Consider the following 19,923-nt stretch of genomic DNA (forward strand, 5'->3'; position numbering starts at 1 on the left):
TTATTTTTTAATATGTAACAGCTATTTTAGTCTTTGTATGTTACCAAGAAATAATCACACCACACTCTCTAGCCAATGGCAGCATTCCTTACCTTAGGCATTACACAAACAGACACCCTTAACTGGGAGACATGTCATCCTACCACCAACCAAAATACCTGCGATTCTAGTCCTTATTCATAATTATGTAAGGTCTATTTTAGTGTATTTACATCTAACCTCATCACCAATTAAAATATTTGCGATTCTAGTCCATTTTCAGGATTATATAAGGTCTATTTTATTGTTTTTCTAAGTTGTCAGTTGTCACAGTGTTCAAATCACAGAGAAAGTCTCCCCGCCTTCGACTGTAAGTCCCATCCACGAGACAAAAACTTACCAGTAATGCAAATTGTTGAAAGAAAATTAGATTTATCTTTTTTTCTTATATTATTCTTATTTCTCTACTATCATTCCTACAAAATTATATCATCTTCCTGTTTTCTATATTTCATATAAGTATTGTTCATTGTTTTCACGAGTAAAACTTAGCCTGTTGTGATTATTTCCTTTTACTGTATTGACATTTTATGCAGTATTCATCATGTTCTTACATGACCAGTCTCATGCAACGTGAAATGACAGACGAACGAACAAACCTTATGTGTGATGAACTAAATTTTATAATACGTCTCTCTCTCTCTCTCTCTCTCTCTCTCTCTCTCTCTCTCTCTCTCTCTCTCTCTCTCTCTCTCAGAGAAATATGTATCTTTTGTCATCAGTTTTTTGTTGATTCATATTTGTTTATTGCATATATACCTTATTAATTATACATTATAGAATAATTTTTGTGTATAACGTAAAGTCTGTTATTACTGTCGAGTAGTTTTATATCTTTCGATTGCTATTTATTGTGGAATTATTACGGAATAACATAGTCCTTTCAATGAATATATAAAGTTTTTTACACAAAATTGCAGTGCTGTACCATACTTTACAATTATAAATTACAGAATACTTGTGTCAAAGGAAATAAATGGTTATTTTCTTTACATTTCTCTACAACGTAAAGTTCATTAGTGTATTACTAATGAGTAGTTTTATATCTTTTGATGGCTATTTATCGTAGAATTATAACTGAATAACCTAGTCACTTCAATGAATATAAAGTTTTTTTTTTTTCACAAAATTGCAGTGCTTTACCATTATTTAGAGATACAGTAATTATATAAAACCTTTTTTCTTTTAATTGTTCTATAATCACTTTGCAATGAATGGAAAAACATTTTTGTTGTTTAGAGTGAAATACAATGGAAAATAAAGCAAACTTGAAAAATTTATTCTGTAATCAGCAGTAAAACAGATAAACATGGAAATGTAGCTTATAGGGTAAGTGAGCAAGTATATTTATGATGACAAATCTTGTATATAGCTCCAGTTGCGGATCCATGGCCTCGAAGCGAAAGGGTTAAGATGCTTTTTCATAATATATCTTTTTTATAAGCAGTAGTTAATAGTTTATAATAACGTAAATATAAACTTCAATAATAAGATTTTCTCGTATTCGTTTGAAAATAGTTTTATTGTGGATTCTTTGGTATTTCAAAATTGCTAATAACTTTGAATCTTGTCTTGGTCTCAAGTGTTGGCAGATAATCCAGGTAAAGATTTTGCATATGTGGCAAAAGAAATGGCCAATAGGTGGAAGGAATTATCTAGTGAAACTAAGAAGTATTACGAAGACATGGCCAAAGAAGACAGTGAAAGATACCAAAAGGAGATCAGGTAATATACTGTAGAAAAAATCTTGAAGAAAACAAACTATTACATGTATGAAAATTCACGGTCATACATCAGTGTATCGTCTCTGTAGGTCCTAAAGAGCTTTCTCACTTTATTTAAAGTGATTGATCATCTTAAGAAAACTTTTCAAACTTGAAAGGCATTCATCAAAATTTTTGGAAGCTGTTTTGGAAAGAGACTATACATTGATATATGAATGTAGATTTTTAGAATAAAAAATGTGTTGTAGATGAGTATCAGGGAATTGGTGTTCGTGACATCTTGAAGGATTTTCTTTCAAAGGTGAAAATTATCTACTTGGAACCTTATTTATCACCACTTCCATTTGTAGGTCACATAGGTTATTGAAGTGAAAGAACTTTATATAATTTTTTTTTTTCATTGATAGGTCTTCATAAGGAATAAATATGGGGATTGAAATGTAGTTGATAAGTTGTAGGGATGTATGGAATAAAATTAAAGAAATAAGGATGAAAAAAGCAGGTACAGTACGAAGTAATAGTTCTTGGATTGAACAATGAAAAGGCTGACATTAACCAGAAAGGGTCCATGAAATAGTGACAGGGGTTATATTTTTGTCATTGGAAAACACTGGAAACATAGTATCACTATAAATCCCTGGTTGGGTTTTGAAATTAATCCTCAATGATCAGGAACCACAGTGATTAGAACAGTCTTTTTCGTCTTTTGATTGTTACTTTAGAGTCACCAGGGAACTGGTATGCCTGTCACCTGTTATGTGTTCCTAGCACCATGAGACCAGAGATCTTTCAGTGAGAATGAGTTTTTTTGACAGGCTAAAACACCTTCACGACATTGATCTTCCTACACTCAGAATTTGGTTCAGGACATGGGATTTTCCCACGTCCTGAGAGTTTTCCATATGCCAAGGTCTTCCAACTCTTTCTTGTGATATAGATTGGCTCAGTTGACTTCTCAGGTCCAATCTCAGTACGGACTCATACAATCATCGAGATGTTATAATGTGTTCTCCTCCCCTGACCGATCTCTCTCCTTGTATGCTTTAGAGGGACTGTATGTATCTGGAACATATGTTCTTGGTAAGACCATCCAAGTATTTTCTCAACTCATGTGTGAGGCAAGAGGTTACGTATCGGGAACGCTTAAGTACCCGAGAAATGTTTCGGTACGTGGTACAGGTGATTACATGCCTGCTACCAGTGCCCTGTCTCATACGAAACATCATTGCAGAGACTACAGCCTTAAATAAGATATGTTTTGTATGTGGTACAGGTGTTTACGCACCTCCTAATAGTGCATGATTTCCTATGACACCGAACACTCATACTCTCCATCGGGGTAAAGAGTGATGCCTTCTTTCCAATCCTTCTTCCGACACTTCTCTAGAGACAACGAGATAAGGGTTCCATGCCCATCATTACAGAGACCAACTGTGTTTGGTAAGGATCCTCCCCAAACAGGGACAGGCACACAGTCGTTCATTCTGTTCGTGGGCTAATTGGTGAGCATCCAAAGGGAAGGAAGACGATGTCATGGAAGAAGTCCAGGAGGACCAATCTATAGCGGACACTTGATAATAACTCCTAGAGTTTCCCTGTGGGAGAGACAATAGAAAATCTTTTAAAGTATATCATTCACCATGTTGGTACTGAATAGCCTCCCAGGCTCCAGCACCAAGCCATATGGCTCAAATTCCTTACTTTCCATTCAATCCTTCCCTTTTTTGTATTGTACTGCTGTAGGGGAGTAATACTGCATGTCAGTTTAGTGCTACGCTGTAGCTAGTACGTATAGGTTATTTGTTCTTCTCTGAACTCTGAATTTCTTTGCTTTCTATATTTTCTTTTCTTTCACTCTCTCTGTATCATTTTAACCCAGTTGTCCTGTTTGAATTTTATTACTCCGGTTTTCACCCTCCTTTTAAAGTCAATTTTTTTTGGATTGGAAAAAGACTATCTAATTAAACTAATAAGATAATGATCATTTGTATTTTGCTTCTTCTAAAACTATAACTTCTCACTCTTCTTTACTCAATATAATATTGTATTTCCAAACTATATCAATATTTGAGATGTGTTTCTAAGTGTGATTTGGGTTTTTTTGTATATACAGTATTAACCTTCATTGTTCCAAATATTTTTCCTAACATGACTGTTTTTGCTTGCAGGAAAATTAGAGAAGCCAGGGGTTTGAATGATTCAGCAGACACATCACTAAGAGCTGGTCTTGGAAGTAAAGCTACTTTGGACAGGTAATTATTTATTTGTCATATTCATGTTCAATGTGTCTTGGAGTCTTTGGATGGTGCACAAGGCTTTTAAAAATCAATGTGTATCTCAAACATTTTGCAGTTGTATTCATGGTGTGTTACAGTATGAATGGTAGATCCAAGTCTTGCTATTCAAGCTAAAATAAGTTATATAACAATATAACACCTTTATAATACATTACAGTATACATTGATAAGTCTGAAGAACAGCAGTCACTTGTTCATGAATATGATTAAATGTAACCAAAGCAACCAAGTCAAGGAAACCCAGGATTAAAGTTTTTTTTTTTTTCATTTAGGTACGTTGCTCCATTAACACCACAATTGGTTGAAAAAGGAGGTAAGATTTCTCACCGGCAACCTCTAGTTTCAAAGCATCCATGGAAGGATCATTGTAAGGAAATTGATATTACCATAGAAGTCATTAAACAAAAAATAGAGTCAAAGAAGAAATTGGCATCTGTAGAAGATTTTCCCAGGCTAATCGGATCATTAGAAAATGGGGAAGGATGGATATGTCTGAAAGATGGAGAAATCAGCACTTTGAATTTATCAAGGCTTCATGAGACTATCCTTTGTCGTAACCTCTTCCAGACTTTTACGTTACCTGCACCAAGTGTGCCCGAATCTATACCCTTCAATTCTAGGTAAGTTATTGCCAATTACAATGTTTACATATGATACAATTTACATGAAGGAATTTCATGTGAATAACCTTTTTTTCCCTATTCAAGTTTTTGTATACTGTACAGTGCTTTTCTGAAAAGGCTGTCACTTATATACTGTACAGTACTCTAATAATTCCTGTTTAATTTCCTTTACTGGTGTTTTAACAGTTGAGAGAAAATAGCAACCCTTATTTTGGCATTTCTGCCTATTCAATATATGCTACATTTATTTTCTATAAACCTCTTGTGATGTTTATATTGCTTTCATCACCAAAGCTTGGTATCTCGACGTTGCCCCCTGAAAATTAAAAAATTTTCCCTTTTCTTTCCTTCCAATATTCTAATACCTCTTGTAAATTAAGTTAATGAGACTTATCAGCTGCACATGTCCTATCAGTTCTATACTGTAGTCTCAATGTCAACCTGTTTGTGATAAGACGTGCTCTCCAGATTGTCAGGATTCTTTGTTTTTTATATTTAATTTAGTGGTTTAGAGATGTTTTTTTTCTCAGATTTGTCAGCCACTGCTGCATAGTTGTGCAAATTAATTGTTTTTGAGTTATCTTTATTTGTATTCTCTTTGTGTCTCAGTCCGAGGACAATTTTTTATTTTAGACATAGACTCCTTTAAGGAGTCTATGATTTTAGATCAAATTTTTTTTTTTTTTTTTACAATATATAGCTCAACAGTGTAACGAACTAAAATCACCTCTTGTATTATGCTTTGTGGATTTTGAGAAAGAATTTAATAGTATTTCGCATTAGTATGTTAAAAAAGATTCTGAGGCACAATGTGATACCGGATACCATAAAAGATTGTAAACATCAAAATGGATATGCTTAGTGTAATTTGTTGGAAGGTAATGGTTGATGGTAGTCTTACAAATGCATTTAAAGTCAAGACTGGAGCACTACAAGGTGGAATACTGTCCCCTCTATTGTTTTTCATGGTGATTGATTATGTTATGAACAAGATAACACAAGAAATTAATAATGACATTCAATGGAAAGGGAACCGACCAGAGATTATCTAATCTTGAATACACAGAATATATAGTTTTAATTGGCTATACAATGACTTACATTTAGGAAATGGTTGATAGGTTAGTACTGGAGGGGAGAAAAGTTAAATTGGTGATGAACCAGTAAAAGACTGAGGTCATACACATCCAGTAGTGATCAAACAAACTGCTTTATCGGGGGAGTAATATTACCCAATTCAAACTTTCAGAGATTTAGGAACCATCATTACTACCAATGGATCACTAGTTACAGAATTCACAGAATTCAAGGAGCGAATAGGATAGGACAGACAGAACAAGCAATAGCATGCTAAAAACATTTTGGAGATCAAATCAAATATCAGTTCACAGCAAAATCAAAATATACATTTCACTTTAAGATTTATATTAAATTACCAGTCATGGTACAGCACTGTAACAACTGATGCAAAATTTCTTGCCTTTGAGAATAAAGCATTGTTAAAGATTTTGGGAATCAAATGGCAGCAGCATATAACAAACGTGGCAATTCGTGAGGTAACAGGGGTACCCAATCTGAATGATTTGATTAAATTATCAAGATGGAGAAGGATGGGGCATATTTTACGAAGGGAAGATAAGTTAGTCCAGGATATACTTGAATAGTAGCTGATGGGCAGAAGAGAATATGGTAGACCAAGATAAATGTGGCTGATGATTATGCGAATAGAGATTGATTCTAAGAATTTGGTTGAGCTCAGAGAGATGGTACAGGAAAGAGACATGGCGTGAATTCATTGAGGTCCTATGCATCCTGTGGGTGCTAGAGGATTAAATTAATGAATGATAGAGAACTGCAGTGAGGAGGGCGAAGACCTCACTGTTCCTCTATGGAAAAATATGTTTCAAGGTTGCTGATCAGATTAGAGATCAAAGCATAAAAGAAAATTTACTTTATTTCAAGGGAAAATCCAAAGACTAGGCTAGTTATTATAGAAGGAATGATGATAACTTCGCTCCAGTCTTTGCCTCTGATAGAGTCCTAATGAGTTTAGTTTTGATAATTGTGATATTATAACGATTATAATGTCAATAGCTTTGGCTCAGAAGACCAATAAGTCTTTGATTAAGGATAATGTTTCAGGCTTAACCTGCCCTGTTTCAAACCCTGGCCTTATGGGTAGGTAGTAGCTCTAGTGTTCCATTCAGTAAGGGTTTTGATGGTACACGGTACATTCCAGATTTAAAATCCTCTCATAGAGCCTCAAATTCTTTTGTTTGCTTTAGACCTATCTGCTGTAAAACCCTTGCATTCCTGCTAGACATAATCTTAATTCCACTGATGAAGAACTGGATTCAACTGCTGAGTTGCTGAAGTGATCTCAGTTGGGTACCTCAGGGATTTTCTTTGGAGATGAAGATCCCAGCCCTCTTTCTGTTCACAGATCCTTCACAAGATGGATGGGAAAACTCTAAATCTTTTACGTCTGTCAGAGAAATGGATGTTGCAGGAATCGAGTCTTCATTTCAAATGATCGGAACTTATAGCGATATTCAAGGCCTTTCAAGTTCAGGAAACACTGGTGGTAGAAAAGACCAAAATTGTATTCTTAGACACCACAACAGCATTGGCATACATCCGGAGACAAGGGGGAGACAAGATCCAATCCTTGTACCAGATAGGAGAAATACTATTTACCTGGGCAAATTTGAGAGTAATGGTTCTTCTCAGATCATTGAAGTGAAATTGAATATCTTGGCAATCAGCAAATCATAAAAAAAAATCAAATGCATTCAAAAGAATGGTTGCTACATCTGTCAATATGTCTAAAAATTTGGAAGTGGTGGGGTCACCAAACACTCATTTTTGCAACCTCACTCAACAGATAGATTTGTTGTCTCTACCCTGGAAGGTAAAAGTCATGTTGCAAGACTCGTCAAATCTGGATCTCTACACTTTCCAACTGTGTTATGATTTTGGATGTGATTAACATATTCAGGATTTTTGTAAACAGCAGGATATTGCTGATAGCTAATTCAGGTGCCATTTTGACTTATTTTATAAGAATACATGGATATAAACAGTAAAATAAGATCATAATTTACAAGAATTGAAGTACTCGTTTTATAACATGAAAAGTGTTTATTGCTGCAGTGTGTATTAGGAATACAATGGAAGTAAAGGTTCCAGAAAAGATTTCTTTTTTCTTTTGCCAGTGTAAGCTTTATATGTTCTGTGGACCATGGTTTGTTAGTCAGTGTTCTGATATGTAGATTTTTCAGTATAGACTATTCTGACTTATACCTTAAGCAATAGATGTTAATCCATTTCACAGCTGCCAAAGGTCAAGGGAAATTTAAATGTACTTAAGAAATAATCTTTTTGTTGGTTTACTCAGAGTTTGGTTCCTCCTTTTGAAACTAATAGTTTCAAAATAATCAGGTAATTAATTGTCCATGGCAACTAGTAAATATCACCTCGGGATGTTTTCTTCTCATTAATAATGCAAATGGCCTCTCTGGTTTTTATCGTTTTATTCCACTTAAAAATCATCATCATCTCCTCCCACGCCTATTAATGCAAAGGGCCTCGATTAATTTCGCCAGTCGTCTCTAACTAGAGCTTTTATTTCAATACTTCTCCATTCATCATCTCCGACTTCATGCTTCATAGTCCTCTAGTACCTTGTGGAGCCCAGTTAAATGTTTGGTGATATAAACAGAAACTTTGTACATTACAATCCATCATTTTGGTGATGCCCCAAAAGATGTGGAAGTGTCATAATGAATGAAATACTGTAATAATAATTATATTATTTAATAATTATTTTGCACTGAGACAGATGATTTGACAAGTTTTTCCATTTTGTCTTATCAAAAATAAAATTATGATCATTTGTGTCAAATAATAAAATTATGGGGGTATCTTGCAGTCAGATTTCATGAAGAGCAGATGAAAACTTAGGCCTAAAAATAAAGTACTGTATATAATGATGATAATGTTACGATTATAATAATAATAACAATAATAATAGTACTGACAAAAGCAAGAAATCTTACTACTGTATAGCAATGATAAAGTACCATAAAATTTTCATTATCTATTTTGGTGAACAGATTTGAATTAGTGCCTTAACATAACACACCCTTCATTTAATGTTATCATTGAAAATAGATAATATGCATATGAAGTTAAGTGTTGAATCTCTATTAATAGCTAGACTAGTTGTGTAATTCACGAAGTTGGTAACCTATCACTATTTAGTGAAAAACCAAAGAAAAGTTCATTATAGCATATATTATTAGGGCTGATAACTCTCACTTACAATGAGTATCAAATGACTTATTTTGTAATAAGAACTATTACATCAATTTTCCTTTAGGTTTTACTTTTTATGATATATGTTCTCAAAATTCCTATGGTCATTTCCTAATAATATGCTCTACTTTCTTTATTTCAGTATCATAGGAACAGACAATTGGAAGATTTTGTGCAGCATGAAGCGTGAGAAAATGAGCGGTCAGAATTTTTATATAGTTACAGACAAAAGAGTAACTATGAATGGCTTTAAAGTTGCATTATATAGAAGTAAGTTTACAGTAGGTTTAGTTTCTATAACTGCAAGATTTACATGTTTAGAAATACATTTGTTCTGAAACAAACCTTAGAATTCATAGGGTTCTAGGAGATTTATTGTACTATAAGAGTTTAAGAAGTACAGAATAACTTCATGACTTCTACTAATTAGTGTACTGTATAAGTAAGGAGTTCGTTAGAAATTGCTCTAGAATTATTTGAAATAGTTATAATAGTATTTTTTCATTTATTTTTAATGTTGAAGCAGATTGAAACTATGAATAAAACTTGCTAAGTTATATTTTAACAAATACAAGAAGAAAAGGAGAATAAGAGTGAATCCTAATCTAGGGAAAAAAATATATATAGGAAATAGGAAGCATGGAGAGATCTCCAAAGCTGGTCAATGGTCTAAAGCAAATTTTTTAGACTTGTATGGTTAGTATAATGGTATTTACCGAGGATCAAACTAAACACACTTGACAAAAAACTTAGAACAGCATGAATGATAAATACAATGAAAGTTTGTCTCCATACCAAGTAAATGAGGTTGTCCTTTTTTATGCTTTGTTACTGATATTAAATGGTCATATGACAATTCTCAAAATATTTTTTTTTTTTTATATTTTGGAGAAAAAAATGAACATTCCTTTGCTTTACTAATTACTGTACTGCTTGTCCAAAACCTGCCTTTGAAATTGCAGTACTGATTCTTTTCCACCAAGTTGTGAAAGTCTCTTGTTGTTTAAAATTTCCCTGATAACTATTACCTTCCCTTCCCAGAGCTGACAAATAATTTTACGACTCATAGCCTCTGCTTTGAATTTTGGAAATTCAGCTTATTGTATTTTTGGTTAATAGAACATTTGTATTTCATGTTTAAAATATTTTTTTTAATGAAATCAATTAGTTTTATTGCTAAAAAGTCCTTTTTATATATTTACACAAGTACGTCCGATCCCTTACTCAACTGTTTTCTGACCAGGCTACCTATGTATTGAATTTTTATTCAAGAATTTCAAGGAAAGAGATTTATATTAGTATATCATTTACAGTAACAACACCATTATCTATGATTTCTTGAGGAAAAGGTTATCAGTTTTCTTATTTTCTCTGTGGTATTGTTAATGAACATTTGCTACACATCTTTTTAAGGGATATATTTTGTATTTCTTTGTCTGCTCCTTTATATATTTACAGTTTTTTATGTTATGGGTAGGCTGAAAGATGCATAAAATGTCAGAGAGGACAACAAAATATGCCAGAAGCGTAAAATTTGCAAAGAAAAATGTGCAGATGAGAATATATTAAACTAGCCGTGTCTTGGCATGCATGCGCATTTGGTACTTGCAGTGTATATATTTCTGGATTTGAGGAGGTGGCTCACTACTGCTAAGTAATTAACCTTAAAATATGATGGCTATAGTATGTCCTTATGATCCACAGTGATGGAGAAACTTAATACTAAAAGTCCATACTTATACATACTAAAGTGTTTTCAATCAATCTCTACAAAAACAGGAAATTTTTCAAGAAAAATTGCTGCTACTATTTCTAATTTTGACCAATTTCATCATCCAAACATTAAAAATTAGAGAATTTAATTGCCTATAATATCTACATTAACTTTTAACTGTATACATTGATGAAATAATGCATATGAAAAATATAAATTCTAAGAGTATTGCCAGTGTACAAGTTTTTAGAGAATAAAATTCTTTTTCAAATTTTTTTTTAATTAATGATTGATCGAAAAACAAATAAGTAGTATAAGTTTGAAGCAACCTAAAATAACATTGTTTTAATGGGACTGAGTTTGCTCCTAAAATTAAGGTTGAAGTTAAGAAGTGACTTATCTCTTACAAAATATAACATGGTTTTAGAACTTGAAAGGCTTTACAGTGTAATTAAAAGAATTTCTTTTATTGAATTTTTACATTTAAATTATTATTTTCCCATCATTTAAGCTTTTGAATATCATGTTAATAGATCAACAATAGTTTTGTGTCCTCATCAGGTTCTGCAAATGAAGCAGAGTTGTCTCATGGAGAAATTATTGGCGTCGCTGATAATCTCGGCTTTTATGGGATTAGTGACCTAAAGGAGGTGTTAGATATCCTACATATTAATCGAGCTGCAAACATCAGCCAAACACGTCCGTTGAAGCTACAGTTTTGGATGAAGGTATGAAAAATTATTTTTGCATGAATCTTGATCTTACATACATACATATACCAAGGCACTTCCCCCAATTTTGAGGGGTAGCCGACATCAAACAAATGAAACAAAAAAGGGAACGTGTCCTCTCTATGTACCTCCCAGCCTGACAAGGGACTCAACCGAGTTCAGCTGGTACTGCTAGGGTGGCACAACCCATCCTCACACATTATCCACCACCGATGAAGCTTCATAATGCTGACCTCTACTGCTGCTACTTTCTTGGTCATCCAAGGCACCGGAGGAAGCAGCAGGGCCTACCGGAACTGCGTCACAATTGCTCGCCATTCATTCCTATTTGTAGCACGTTCTCTCGCCTCTCTCACATCTATCCTCTTATCACCCAGAGCTTCCTTTACTCCATCCATCCACCCAAACCTTGGCCTTCCTCTTGTACTTCTCCTATCAACTCTTGCATTCATCACCTTGTTTAGCAGACAGCTATTTTCCATTCTCTCAACATGGCCAAACCACCTCAACACATTCATATCCACTCTAGCTGCTAACTCATTTCTTACACCCGTTCTCACCCTCACTACTTCGTTCCTCACCCTATCTATTCGAGACACACCAGCCATACTCCTTAGACACTTCATCTCAAACACATTCAATTTCTGTCTCTCTGTCACTTTCATTCCCCACAACTCCAATCCATACATCACAGTTGGTACAATTACTTTCTCATACAGAACTCTCTTTACATTCATGCCCAACCCTCTATTTTTTACTACTCCCTTAACTGCTCCCAACACTTTGCATCCTTCATTCACTCTCTCGCGTACATCTGCTTTCACTCCACCATTTGCTGCAACAACAGACCCCAGGTACTTGAATTAATCCACCTCCTCAAGTAACTCTCCATTCAACATGACATTCAACCTCGCACCACCTTCCCTTCTTGTACATCTCATAACCTTACTCTTACCCACATTAACTCTCAACTTCCTTCTCTCACACACACTTCCAATTTCTGTCACTAATCGGTCAAGCTTCTCTTCTGTGTCTGCAACCAGTACAGTATCATCCGCAAACAACAACTGATTTACCTCCAATTCATGGTCATTCTCGTCTACCAGTTTTAATCCTAGTCCAAGCACTCGAGCATTCAACTCTCTCACCACTCCATCAACATACAAGTTAAATAACCACGGTGACATCACACATCCCTGTCTCAGCCCCACTCTCACCGGAAACCAATCACTCACTTCATTTCCTATCCTAAAACATGCTTTACTACCTTTGTAGAAACTTTTCACTGCTTGTAACAACCTTCCACCGACTCCATATAACCTCATCACATTCCACATTGCTTCCCTATCAACTCTATCATACGCTTTCTCCAGATCCATAAACGCAACATCCCCATCCTCTTGATCTTATGGGAAAAAAAACTTCGAAAAACAATATTGATGATGATGTTGTTGTCGTCTTGGTGTGACATACCAGTGTTGTGGAGGATTTGCACATGTGTTTCCTTTTTTGGGAGTTGAAAGATGAATGTAAGAGTGACTGTTTTTGTGTTTTTTTGTGGAAATCTCTGCTATAGGTAGTAGCTTATTAGTAGAATAATACTGTAAACATCGTTTTGCTGTAGAGTCAGATTTTAAGAATTTTAGAGCTTAGCCCAAGGATTTAGATATTAGTTGAGAGTAGAAACAATGCTTAATGGACTTTTAACAAATTATACGATTGCAGACATAGTGGTTAATTAAGACATAAAAAATATCACAAAATGAATTTATTCCTATGGGGATACAAACTTCTGAGTCATTTAAATGGGTTACTCTTAGTTCTGTTTTTTTTTTTTTTTTAGAAGCACCTGCATCTAAAGATATCCCCTTCTTGCTTCTTTGTCTCTTAAGCCTTCTGAGGCTCCAGTTATGGAGGACGACAGTCATATTGATAATATTTTTAAATGTATTATCACCTAATATTTCCAACGACAACAACAACAACCAATGTAATATGGGAGAAATCAAATAAATCAAAACTTTAATAGAAAAGGGGAACAGTCAGTAAAGTAGAAATACTTAAGGAATGATGAATAGTTTTATGCAGCTGCTGAGATGATTCAGTCCTCAGAATGTCACAAAAGGGTGGCTGAAGTTCAGGTGAAACTAGCATGGGGACTTCGGATTAGAAGACGTCACAGAAGGGTGGCATCAAGATGGGACATCAGAATTCTTCTCCAAGAATTTGATGACAGTAACTAAGGCCAGGCTGCAAGCAATGTTGGCTACTTCTTGTCACAAGCAGGTAGGGCTGGACTCTTCAATTTGTCTCTTCGTCTCAGCCATAACAGGATTTTGGAGATAGGCATTTGTCATATGAAAGGAAGGTCGGAAGCTGGCTCTGTCAGACTTCTGGGCTTATTTATCTGATTCTTTTCTTATCAGGATGTGGTTCCTATCTGGTTCGGACATAGTTCCTCTCTTTTCTTATATCCTGTCCACCCGTGGGACGTACTAAACTTTTAACACCTTTTTGCTGTTGTGTCTTATTGGTCAGGTCTTGAACAGAGTCCGAACATCACTAGAATTCAGAATAACAATAGTAGCCCCAAAGTGAAAAACAACCAAGTGGTATCCAGACCTACTGGATCTTCTCACGGAAATCTCAAGAGAACTCCCAGAATGGCCAAACCTACTGCGTCAAGCCCATGTAAGAAAGTTCCAAGAGGCTGTTTGCTGCATGTCTTTTCATGGTAGGAGACTATCTAGTATCTCCAAAAGAGAGGCTTTTCGAGAACTACTGCAAAACAACTTTCCGGATACTTACGAAAGTTGTCCGCAGCAGTCTATCAAGCCAAGTGAAAAACATTGTGATTGGTATTGTAGGGGGAATATTGCTCCACTCAAGGCCACTGTTGCCCTGATTACCAACTTTTTAGCATACCTGAGGAACAAGAAATCCCTTTCAGTCACTGTGGTGAAGGGCTACTGCTCGACCTTCAGCCAGATTTTCAAAATATAAAGGCCTTGATCACTCTCCTTCATCAGAACTTTATGCTCTCAGTAAAACTCCTTAGATGTGAGGATGCCTGAAAACTTTAAATCAATCAATGAATCAGTAAAACTCTTCAGAGCACCCAGATGGTGAAGCCTGCTAATCAACTGCAGTCCCCGCCTCTCACCATCGGGCTCCCAGAGCACAAGTTCCGTGAAACGTAACTTTTTGAAGACGATCCTCAGGAACCCATGCATAAAGCTTAAGACAGGGATCTTACCCCCAGAGACTGCTTTCTCATTCCCTTCACTCTCTTGAGTAAGTGAACTAATGGTTTATTCTACCTAATATCACATTCCAAAGGGTGGAAGTACCTATCATTTTTCTTTGTGTCAGAATCTAAGGCAAAAAAATTCATTCCGGTTCTTAATGATGCTATATTTGACTTTCAAGATATCGTCTCAAAGAGGTACCTGGATAATCTTTTATTCTGCCTTGTAAGAGCGGCCAGATAGTATATGAAAAGAACATATCTTAGACCCGATTCCAAACTTATTTGTGAGCACAGGCCATGCCAAGAAGAAGGTATCCAAAAATTCAATTTCCCTATCGCCAATGACCCCCCTAGAGCAAATGATGTCCGTGGTCTTGCAACAACCCTGGCAGTCCGCAAGACCCACTCAGTAGCCCAAGTTCTCAGTGCTGGTGTCTGATAAAGACAACACTTTCACGGATCACTGCAGGAAAGATTGTTTTCGTAGATTATTAAACACTTGATTTAAGCCCTATTGTTGCAGATCAGCAATTAGTCTAGTGTAAGTTCTTACACGGTATCTAATTGTTTATCAAAGCATCAGTTCTTCTCTGCATTATAAGGGTATGAAATATGGATCAAATCTGATTGTATTCATAAGACTGACCTGGAGTTTTTGCTTGGATCATACCCTAATGCAGGAAAGAATAGCATAATGTATTCTTATTTATCAATTATTTTTGATACTCTGATTTTGTTTTATGCTTGATTTTCGTAAGGCTCTATCTCTGTCTTAGACTGGACTTCATGTATTGGACACTACAACCCTGCCTCTTTATGAGCCAGTTGGGCTGTCTTTACGTATCCACTTTTGCTAATACCTACATGTACATGTAACTGCCATAGAGAGAGTGAATACCTCTTAGCGGAGACTACCCCCCCCAAGGAAGACTTTCATTTAAATGACGCAGAAGTTTGTATACGCGTAGGAATAAACTATAAAATTTGAAAGCAATTTGTATTTTTTTTTTAGTTATACTACCTTGATTCATTCAAGCAAAGGTTCCACCTCAATTACCCCACAAGTCGTAGACCAGAAGCCTACCGGCAGCCAATAACACTTGACTAGCAGTGGGGGTTACTAGGTAACCAATCATGGTGCAAGAGCCCTTTTACTTTTATTATTGTCTGGTTGTAGAAAGCAGAACTAGGACTAACCCATTTAACAGACTGGTTTTTATAGTTAGGAAAAATACAAATTGTTTTTAAAATTTGTAGTTGTTTAGTAGCATGATGTTCATGAAAGGTAATGTCTGGTGAACCATGTTCTTGCTTTGATTGTTTTGTGCTTATTTAATAGACTTCTACTGTCAAAGTTGGAGGTGAAATCTTTCTTTTCTTGTCATTGATCAGTCTGTTTGCCAGTAAACCTTTCTCATGTACCTTCTTATCATATCTTACAAAATTGTTAAGGAATCTTAGTCAGAATCGGAACAAAGGTACAACAGCATTTATGGATGTGTATGAGGGGAGATTGTCTGGCTTTTTGTGTGTCGGTGTTCATTTTATTCATTTTTTTTTTTCCTTTTATCTCCCTGTCTGCTATCTTACCTTGTTATTGTAATTCCTTCTACAAAGATGAAAGGATTTCAGTCAAATTTGATAAAAGATATACAGTATACTGTAAAGGATAGATAAGCTTGAAGAGAGATTGTCCACTTGTGTGTGTGTCTACTAAAGTACTAATATACACTTACGTATATAGTATTTAATTGAGTCTGAATGTAGCGCTTAACAGGAGATTGTCTGAATTGTCTACCTTTACAAGAATCATTATATTCTTTTTCTTTACTACAAAATATTCACTTTTGAATTTATCGGAATAGGTACTGGTGAAATTTATTATCTGAATAGCTACTGTTAAACGTACTGTAGAGCAGTGTAAAATACTTCAAAATTCTAGAAAATTGTATGTCTACCTTAGAAAAAGATTCATTTCATGCTCTTGGAAACTGTAATTAGATAAACTTCAATATCCTGAAAAAAATATGAATTAGAATTTACATTAGATCTATACGAGTATATTTTTAGTTTGCTTTTGTATATTTTCTTCATTTAGAACAGGATATGGAACAAGTGATCAAAATTGTAATACTTTATAATCCTTCCCCTTTTCATTTTCATGTCAGCCTATTAAGGGGTTTACACAATAATTGGCAAAGTTGGAGGTTAGATCTAGGTCAACATGGTCATGTGCATGTAATATACCAATTTGGACATCTCTGTTCTATTTGATTTAGTAATCATGCTTTTACTTTGTTCCCATGTATTATATGTTTTTGTACAATTAGGGGATTATTTAATACTTGTAACTCATTATATAATTTTTTTTTAATAGGGAGAGGCAGTGAGAATGGTTCGTTCAGGTTTCCGTGAACTTCGCGCTGATGACATTGAAGAAAAACTACGAACATGGAAAGAAATTCATAACAGCTTGCAAGATCGTGTCAGGGATGTATGGAATGAAGGGAAGTGTTTACATGATAAACCAATATTTACTTCTTTGTATTCTTTAGATGATTTACCTTTTTCTCAATCACAGCCTGAAACGTAGTCTACAATTCACATTTAAAGAAACTTCTAAATCCTTTTAGTTTTGTATTTTATATTTTTGGAATTATATTTAAGTTCCTCAAAACATACTCATGCTTGTAAGTACTTTACATTTATATGTGGATTATAACTTTGATTTTACAGAGATATTGAACACATGTACAAACTTGATCAATCATTCCTACAATGCTTATAAATAAAAGCAAGCAAACTTTTTACTGCATTGGCAATAAATAAATTCAGTATAGTTATCAGCATAATTTAATGTCTTTTACTGTGTTCTTTGATATTTATATTATCAAAAGGTGGTTATTCTACAAGTGAGAAATATTTTACTTTTAATTTAATTCAATTAACAATCACAAAAGGTACATTTTACTAATACTCTGAGCATGCAGCTCTACAAAGTCATATATGAATACTGTTCTTCAGTTCCACAAACTTTGACGCCTACAGTTTGCCACTTTTTTTTTTTTTGTCAAGTAACAGCTCAATTGACTATTTACAGCATAATCAACTAGTTGCTATTGAATGATATAAATTCAGGACTAGAGAAAGCAAAAATGTTTTAGACCAGTTTGTTGGCCAGTCGAAAGAGAAACACAAGGATTAATAATGAGTGAAGACTAGTTGGGAGAGCGATAATTGTGAGAGAAACAAGGTATGTTTCCATGTATTACTTATCAGTTAATTGAAATGACAATGAAGTAAATGTCATAATTATGATTAGGCACTTCCTTATCCAAGTAATGTAATATTTCATAATGTGCCAAACAGTTGAATTGGTAGTCAAGCAGTCTTTCAACAACTAATTAAATTTTTTGAAGCAGCATTTATAAACAGACCTCCTCATGTCTTGTTTGCAATTTTTTCCGGATTGTGTTTTTGTATCAGTGTGTGACAAAATAGTGAAGTGCAGTTTGATGATTTTTTGTATATTGACATTTACTTCATTATCATACTTTGTTAGTTATATATATAGAATTTAAAGCTTTATTTCCACTGTTACTCTTCAGTTTTAATTTTGTATAAATTTTATTCCACTCATGAGAGCTGCTCGAAACCTGAGATTGTAACAGTAATTAAAGAATGTTTTCTAGATGTTCACCTTCACTTTCTATTACTTCAGACTCGTTTGATCTCAACCATTGTCTATGGTTGTGTAAATTACAGCATATTGAACTAGTTTTTAAGGTTAATATATCTTTACTATAGCCCCATCAATCTTAAAATGCTTTTTGATATACATCACAGTAGCATCACCAGCTCTTTTATCATTATAAAAGATTGTCTCTGCGAGCAGTAGTATATGTTTTTGTGATATTCTCGGTTTAGTCCTCCTCCTTCCTATTTACTTTTTTATGACAATTTTATTATTTTCCCTTACTCCCTTACGTTTTTAGTTACTCTTATAAATAGTGGTACTGTAATTAATTGTCTGTGTGTGCATAGGGAATCAGTGTCTGTCTATCCATTTGCACAACTCAATTTTGAGTGCATATTTTAAGGTCAATTGGTGTAAAGTTTTTCCTACCATTTTTGCAAGGAAATCTGCACTTTCATCCTCCTTCGTGGCTTAGTTAGCTAGAATCTTGCATTAACAAATAAAGATTCCTTTATGCTAAAGCCTTCTTAGAAGCAGTCCAGTTCATAACTTTGCACCACCAGTAATCTTCCTCCTACCATTTAATCATGGCATCCTTACTTACCGTATCACACTGGTAGGTTGTAGCAGCAACACTTCCCACATGTCCTTTTGATCTTACAGAGGTTCTAGAAAAAAAAATAACCAAATTTCTCTCCATCATAGTTGGAAGTTTTTCTCTCCATCATAGTTGGAAGTTATAGTAGAAAATTTATGTTGAGCCCTAGGTTATGGAGAATAATCCAGATAAGATTCTCATCTTTTGAACCTGATCACCATGCTTAAATCATACACCTATGGCACAAGTAAATTAGAAGCTCAAGTTAAGGGAGTTTGATCCATGCAGAAAAGAAAACCTTTGAGGGAAGGCATCTAGGCATTTTCAGCTGTCTCTTTTTAGTTAGGAATGCAGATAGAGGGGGTAGATGTGTCATAGACTTAGCCAGTAAAACGAGGATTCTTCTGCAGAACCTTAGGCTGAAGACTGCAGTTTGGAGATTCATTTGGAATAGAGATTTTCTTAGGTCTTTGGATGTACAGAACACAGCATTTTTCCTTTTTAATTCATTGTTAAGGGTGCAATTACAATTCATCTGGGCATGCTTCTTCCAATTCGGGGAAAATACAGGTGTATGTCAATAGCACTGCCAGTGTTCACCGGACCAATTTCACCATTATTGGAGTGGTAATAATTAGTGGATCTACCTCAATCACTATTAGGACTTGTTAATTATGGTTTCTTCCCATACCCGATAGGACATCCAAGAATTCTATTACAATGGCCATGTATTCAATACAACTAAAAGAGGTCAGACTTGATTCTGTCCTCAGAGGCCGGTTGGGTAAGAATAACTTTTCACACACCTCGAAGATTAAGTATGACTGTCTGAAGACTCTCAGGCTAATAGGGGTGATTTCAGTTTTTACTTCCACTTTAGGCTTTTTGTATTGAGTGTTATACTTAATCTCAAAACTATTTGCTAAGTTCTGG

General features: G+C 34.8%; 1 protein-coding gene across 1 annotated transcript in view; it reads left to right on the top strand.

The window, feature by feature from the left end:
- Positions 1 to 18,680, top strand: part of LOC137656407 (PMS1 protein homolog 1-like) — a 72,143-nt gene extending 53,463 nt beyond the window's left edge. Inside the window, exons 9-14 of the mRNA XM_068390584.1 lie at positions 1,623 to 1,764; positions 3,932 to 4,015; positions 4,333 to 4,680; positions 9,143 to 9,270; positions 11,276 to 11,442; positions 17,073 to 18,680. Coding sequence (XP_068246685.1) covers positions 1,623 to 1,764; positions 3,932 to 4,015; positions 4,333 to 4,680; positions 9,143 to 9,270; positions 11,276 to 11,442; positions 17,073 to 17,288 — 1,085 coding nt within the window. The 3' untranslated portion in view covers positions 17,289 to 18,680. The remainder of the gene's footprint in view (positions 1 to 1,622; positions 1,765 to 3,931; positions 4,016 to 4,332; positions 4,681 to 9,142; positions 9,271 to 11,275; positions 11,443 to 17,072) is intronic.
- Positions 18,681 to 19,923: the final 1,243 nt, after the last annotated feature.

This window comes from Palaemon carinicauda, chromosome 17 (genome assembly GCF_036898095.1).
Source record: "Palaemon carinicauda isolate YSFRI2023 chromosome 17, ASM3689809v2, whole genome shotgun sequence".
In the NCBI taxonomy this organism is placed as follows: Eukaryota; Metazoa; Arthropoda; class Malacostraca; order Decapoda; family Palaemonidae; genus Palaemon; species Palaemon carinicauda.